We start from the raw sequence: 7,275 nt of genomic DNA, 5'->3' as shown, positions 1-7,275 counted from the left end.
TTGGTTATACAGGGAGATTAATGATGGTGAAAAGTATTGAGAGAATTGTTTCGTACATCTCTATTACGGATGACAATGATGATATCCAACACATGTGAATTCCAATTAAAGATGATAATGATGTTAGGGATATGATTATGCACCAGATGATATTGTTTTAATTGTTACATGCTATTAGATATGTTATGGTGTTATGTCTTTTTATTTGTTGTTTGTGTTGTTGTTTTAAGTGAGCTTATATTTGTTTTGTTGTAGCAAAAAGTTGTTATCTATATTAATTTCAAGGTTACAAAAAATTTAACAACATAATAAATTATCATCCAAAGGTTGTTCCAACATTGGGATAACATTTTCGTGTGTGTATGGACTAACGACATATACCACACTTTTTTCTAATTTGTCAGCCGTATCCATTTCGATTCTAATACGCGTGTTGTTGGGACGGCCATTTTCCTTCCTTCATATACTTTTTTTGTGCCAAATTACATTCCTTGATATGTAGGTCAATACTCATCTTTTTCTAACACTACGAATACGTCAGGTAGATGTAATAAATCGTCCAGACCAACACTTGAACATGCCACAATGACATCGAAGCAAGGCATATAGAAGACTTGAAATTTTCCGCAATCACACTAACCTCTATGCAGTTTAACCTGATAGTATCCATTTAGTATCCCCTCATTATGGTCAATTATACCCTCTAGATTGAAATTATATCTATGACGATCAAATACTGTAACCACATGTGTGTTACCTTTGATAGTTTCCTCCTTCATAATTTTCATGCAACTTTCATTGAACAATTGTCCGATTGTAAAATCAAACTCCATTTTCGCCTCTGATTACGGGTAGTGATCCCAACCTAAAATAGATTGTTCTCACCAATGCGGTTATGGGTAGGTTTCTAATGCTTTTGAAGACAAAATTCATTGATTTCACAAGGTTTATTGTCATGTGGCCTCATTGTGGACCCTCGTTAAATGCCATAGTCCACTTCTGTCCTAAAATATTATCGACTCACCTTAATGCATCAACATTTGGAAATCTAATTTCCTCGCGATAATGTCTTAATGATGGTTGATTTAAAGCATGCCACGCGTTCACAACTTTTTTTCAAAGAATCTTGTCTTTGATTTCCCACATGAAGTTTTCTGCAATATGTCTAATGTAATAAACAATGGTAGAAGGAGGATTTTTCCAATCATTATCAGGATTATTATATGCAGTCTCAATAGATACATGTCTGTATGAAATTAAACAAATGTTGGGTTGTGGAGCAACGCGTGTTCCGAGATTCTTGAGAAAGAAACTCTAACAGTCACAAGTCTCACCTTTAACCAGAGCGAAGACAATGAGAAATATATTACCGTTGTCGTCTTGTGCCACTGTCATAAGTAATGCATTTGTATTTCTCATACAATCATGTTCCACCAATTTGAATAATAGGTTTGCAGAACTCAAAATCTTTGATGCATGGTTGAAACTTCCAGAAGAGTCGATGGACTATTATATTTCCATTAACACAAGTTTTATCAATGCTTATATGCTAGCAATGACACCATAACTGCAATAGTTCCTAGCATATGTCTTAAATGTCACTAAATATCGTAGAAGTTCTTTGTACGAAGCCTCCCAATTTTCATATACCTGTTGAACAACCTTTGTCATCGCATTCCATGCTTTCCCGTAAGAGGAAGTATAATTGTATCGTATAACGATATAGGAGATTAAAAAAAATGCAACACATAAATGCTAGATGAATCAACACGTTCTCTAAACACCAATACATATGCGTCAATTGGATTTACTTGGTCTATTGTTGGCGCAAATTCAATTGGCTTGGCTTCTATTTTGTCTATTGTAGAAGTCAATTCAATTGACTTGTGCTTTGTGTTGCTATTTTTTTTATTTGAAATATGAGTATTTTGGAGAATACTATGGAAACCGATATTTGAGTAATTTTCTTAAAAAAAATGATTCTTTTAAAAAAATCAATAAAAAGTTAAAATTTTCTAAAATATCTATGAGATTAAAATTAAAAATTGACAAAAAAAGATACTCTCTCGTCTCATAAAAATATCATATTTAAATAATGTGTGATTCTTAAAAAAATAATTTAATATATTGATTTTATGATAAAACTGATATTATTTAATAGAATATTCTTAATAATTATAATTAATAGGATAGTTGTATAATGAAACTTAATAAATAAAATAATAAAAAAATAATAATAAATAGTGAATTGATATTTTAAAACCTTATAAATAAAATAAGTGGAGAGACCGTGCGACGCGCCTGTGTTTTGTGACGGCGATAATCGTAAATTAATGTGGTCATACCCGCCGACGGCAAGGCAAATGGCAGTAACTGGCGTCATGTTTGTCGTCGGTGCTTCGTTGTTCGGTGCCGGAGCTTATCTTTCGTACGTTAACGTTGCTCCTCAGCAGGCTCGCGTGAAAGAACGCAGTGAAGCGATGAGGAAATATCTCAGGAAGCGCCTCGGTGATTGATGCATCGGTTAGGTTTCCTCTCACATTTCTTTCAGTTTTTATTTTATTTATAAAAAAATATGATTAAATTTGGAGGGAAAAATTTAGATGATTTTTGTAGAGAGAATGCACACATGCTGTTTGTGATTTCGTAGGTATTTTATGGAGCCACTCAAATTTCAAGTGAAATAATGTGAAATAATGAGTGAAATATTGTAGCAACTTGTAGAGTGATGCAATTTTTTGTAATTTGTGTTAATTTTAGTTCTACACCGTCACTTTGATTTCAATCGGGACAAGTGTTACGACACTGATTGCGTTTGTTAAGGGGTGAAGTGAAACTATACTTATTGTGGTTGTCACGTTGTGAACTAACCACAGTTTGTTTTTTAAAACCTCGCAGACGTTGTTTCATAGAAGGAGTGAGTTTTGATGGATTTTGTTTAATTAATGCAGGTCAAAAGTGCAGTAGATTGAAGTGGATTGTGATGATTTGTGAATAATTGAAGTGGTGTTTTGAGAACCTAACTGAAGAGAATAGAGGTTTGTGTACTCATAGATATGAATTTGGCTAACTCTTCAGTGAAGGATTGTTCTATTTTGTCTCTGGGATTTGTTTTAGAGTATGATTGATTTCTATTTTAGAAGAGTCAAAAGCAATTTTAGAGACATAAAATTGATTTTGAGATGATTGCCTTTTTCAAAAGTAGAATTGATTTTGCTTTCAAAATTGATTCTTATTGAGGATAGAATTTATATTTTTTGAGTTTAAACGTGATTTTTGCATTGAATTTATTGTTTAATTCACTTTTACATAAATGTATCCGAACATAAATTACTTGACATTCAACTTACTTTTAACCATAATCAATTCTACAATGTCAATTCACTCTGAATCAGTTCTCGTCGAAGAACCAAACACACTCTTAGCTAACTTTAGGTGTAAACACTAGTAGGGTATGGTTTCATATGCTGAAAAGTATACTGAGTATTTGGTAGTTTCTTTTTTTTTATTGAAAGGCAATATCATTAGCAAAACGAAATCAGGTTGCCTGACATAGGCAATCTCAGGATTCACGTAGTCGGTTTCGGTGGCTGTTGAATTGAAATTAGATGGTTTAAATTTCAATGCAAATTTGATTTTTAAAAAAAAAGAATAAATCAAATTATCAAGCTTGAAATCTGGATCTTCTGGTCTCGTCTCGATCCCATCGGCCACCAATATGTTGATGGTGAGAATGTGGAGATTACTGACTACAAGCAACCTGAATTTATGATGTTGGCATAAACTCCCAAAGAGAGCCTTAGTTTCTGGAAGGTGGAGGCTTTGAATGTGTATGTGAATAATTTTTCATTTTTGATTATATCTTCCGTTACGATTCTGCAACTCATTATCTTTTAACCTTTACCTAATCTTAAATTGAATCTGGATTTTGAGAACATTGGTTTTAAAATCTCTTCTCTAACAATTTATTCATCCTCACTAGGTAGCTCGTGGGAGAAAAACATATATTTTTAATTACCTTCAGCATATATTACAAGGGAAAAGACACTAGCTTGATTTTACCAATATTTTGATCTTCTCCAAGACTACTACCATACCTAAATTTGCCAAATGGGACATGCAGCTACTGCGCGACAAGGCATGTTTAGCAGAAGGTGAGAACAATAAGAGAAGTGTATAGTTAAAATCTGCATATGATGTTGGCCATCTAGTTTTGCTTGAGTTTCACTGCCCTGGGATTAGCAGATATAAAAGAACATCTAGCTTGCTTGAATTTCTTGAGTTTACACTTCCTTATATTCGTACCCTCTTGTCTCTGGCTCTCAGCTAACCTTGAGTTTATACTTATGAAACACTGATGTGTCGACACAAATATTAATTTAAAAATAAAATAAAATTGAACGTAAGTGTCAGATACTAGATACTGTCACATATTAGACATCAGACACACATTTATTTAGACGTGTTTTACTGCAAATTGCAAACTTGTTATAAAGGCACACTTTCACAATGTAGCTAATAACATTTGAATTCAGTAAATTTTCTTTCATGCCTTTTGTATTTTCCTCTTTTGTGTGCTAGCTTGTAGATAAATAAACCAAACAAACAATGAGTCAGTTTCTGCAGCCCTTAGATTGGTACCACCACTAGTGTCAATGTCATGCACTCCTCTTTTCCTTTTCTCTTCGGAAATTGTTTAGGTGTCAGCACACTGGTCCAATACCAATTCAACTCTCATCAAATTCACTATTATTGCAACATAATTCTCCTTCTGTCATCAACAACTTCTTCCTCATTTGCTTTGCTGTCGTTATTACTTCCCTCATCTAAAATTAACTATGTCTATCAGAAAGTTGTTGGTTGCACATAAACTTTGATGACTTTAAAGCATCTGCCGTCTTCAATAAAATTTAGGGGATTATTTAAGGATCCTATATATTACTAACACACCCTTATGAAAAAACCCAAAATATTTTTAAAATCTGGAGATATATCTTCAGACGCACCCTAAACACACACAGTTCATTTGTTTTTGAGTTTCACTCCAATTTATGACTAAATTTATTTCTGAAATGCATTTTCGAATTGTCTTTGGAAATGCATTTTCGGATCCCACTACTAACCAACATGGTCTAAGTCACTGCGCACATGCCTCCGCCAAACAGTACAGTTAAAAAAAATGACAAGAAAATCCATCAAATAGCTAGGAAACAAAACAAAGGAAATGGATAGAGATTTAGAAAAGTAGCTGTTAGATTGCTGAGCCAATTGTTAACTGGTGGTAATCATATACCGCCATGGTGGATTGCAGTGGTGGATTTTTTGACAATTGCCATGGCTAATTTGTGAAATATGGTGTGGTGCCATATAGCAGATTTTTTGCTTCCTGCCATGAAACTGTAGCCTTATATTGGCTGTGACTTGTGAACTTTGTTTCTGTAGTGTTAAGCTGTGTAAAAAATGATTAGCTGTGTCACAAACATAAGATGAGCTTTGGTGGCTCAACATTGAAATTATTTAGTGAATGCCAAATCCTGCCTTCTGAATCTATTAATTAAGAGATTTGAACATCATAAAGTTATGTTGGTTAGCAGTAGGTTAGAGAAATGTATTTTTAGAGACACCATAAAATTGGGGCTTGTTCAAAAACTAATAAGTTGTGTGTGGGTGCGTCTCTAGATGCATTTTTTTTTCAAAATTAAAGAAGCATTGGATTTTTATAAGGTGTTTTTTAACCACTTAGAGTAGAATTGGTAATTTCCAAAATTTAAAACATCATTGATACCATTAAGTGGTTTCAATCCACCAGCAAGTGATAGAAATTCGGTTCCAGATGCATGTGAAGCCTATATACCCCCACCCTCTAACACTTACCACCAAATTTGACATATCTTAAGTTTTTTTTTTGTTGAGGAGTTTAGTAAGAAAGGGCATGAGAAAATTTTGAAAAAAAAATGAAGTTAAAAGAATAATATTCTTTTTTTTTGTCAGGTAGTTTAATGAACTGAGTTTCACCTCTTAAAAATAAATAAATAGAAAGTTACATATTTAAACCTACTTCTATAGTCGGATGTTCTGATATAACACGAAACAAAATGTGATTTTAAAAAGAGATGGCTATGAGAAATTTATTTTTAGATAAATTATTAGCTACTCTTGATCTTTGTTTGATATTGATGTCTTTTAAGTTAAATTGATTCAAAATATAAATTAATCTATTAATAGCTATATAATTATAAAGATATAAAGATATGAATTGGTATAAAAATGATTGAGTGTTGAGTAGATATCAAACCAAAATCATTTTCAACTTATTTTTATTTATGATATAAAATTTCTTAATATAAAGAATTTAAAAGTTACATTAAAAGAGGATCGGATAAATTATTCAAATCCAATCTATTCCTATTAACTTTTTAAATATTAAAAATATATTAATTGTAAATATTAATTATCATTATATATATAAATATATTTTTTAATAAAACTAAAATTTTATCTATTTCTTTTTATCCCCACTCTCTTTCTCTCTCTCCAAAATTTTCCTTTTCTTCCTCCAACACCTATACACCTTGTTCACTTCTCATTTCCCATTCGTTCCACATCAATTTTACAACGGTTAGTTACAGCCATGCTAAAAATATCTTGGTAACGTGATTTTATGTTCTTAGCTATTCCAATTAATAATAGGTCCCGGTTCTAAATATAAAAGTATCACGTAGTCAAACAAATATATTTAAGATTGGATAAAATACTAAGAGTCTTATGTTATTTAAAAAAAGAATTTGTTGAATTTATTTTAATTTTTTATAAAGTAAAAAGTTAACTTCAATACTCCTTATCATAAATATTTGTTATTTTTTGTGGGCTAATTCAACCTCTTGTATAGGTTATAATTGTGGTGATTTTATTTTGTTTTATGAATCTCTTTGTTTATTTTAATTTAAGGGTTCTGCCGTGTGTTCTGCCGTGTGGTTGAAGTAGTTTTGATGTTAAAAGTCATCTGAATCGTAAGGAAAAAACGTGCGATTTGGTTTTGCTTAGTTGATTTATAAAAATAAAATCGAACTAAATCAAATCAAATCAATACGGTTTAGGTTAGTTTGATTGATTTAGTTTTTACAAAATTTTTATTGAGCCATACATATACATATAGAGACAAAATAACTTTATATTTAGTCTTTGATATATTATCAAATAATAACAAAACTCATCATATTTTGATAAAAACTTTGTATTTAATATACAAAATTTAGATTAGACAAATGCAATAAA

The 7,275-nt window shown here is 31.6% G+C and overlaps 1 protein-coding gene across 4 annotated transcripts; it reads left to right on the top strand.

Annotated features, from left to right (window-relative positions):
• The first annotated feature begins 2,267 nt into the window (after window positions 1-2,267).
• On the top strand, window positions 2,268-4,549 carry LOC127097066 (uncharacterized). Of its 4 annotated transcripts, XR_007792908.1 has the most exons (4): window positions 2,268-2,523; window positions 2,952-3,038; window positions 3,516-3,830; window positions 3,983-4,549. XR_007792908.1 is itself a non-coding variant. In XM_051035579.1 (2 exons), the coding sequence occupies exon 1, from the start codon at window positions 2,334-2,336 to the stop codon at window positions 2,514-2,516; it is 183 nt and encodes a 60-aa protein (XP_050891536.1). In that variant the 5' UTR covers window positions 2,268-2,333; the 3' UTR covers window positions 2,517-2,523; window positions 2,952-3,286. The 4 variants fall into 4 exon arrangements, 1 of the variants encoding a protein (XP_050891536.1); XR_007792909.1 differs by lacking the exon at window positions 3,516-3,830 and having other exon boundaries at window positions 3,987-4,549; XR_007792907.1 differs by lacking the exon at window positions 3,516-3,830.
• The last annotated feature ends 2,726 nt before the right edge of the window (window positions 4,550-7,275 follow it).

The sequence above is a fragment of the Lathyrus oleraceus genome, chromosome 6, assembly GCF_024323335.1.
Source record: "Lathyrus oleraceus cultivar Zhongwan6 chromosome 6, CAAS_Psat_ZW6_1.0, whole genome shotgun sequence".
Taxonomy (NCBI): Eukaryota; Viridiplantae; Streptophyta; class Magnoliopsida; order Fabales; family Fabaceae; genus Lathyrus; species Lathyrus oleraceus.
Note: the sequence above shows the minus strand (reverse complement) of the source record. Positions and strands in the feature narration are given on the sequence as shown.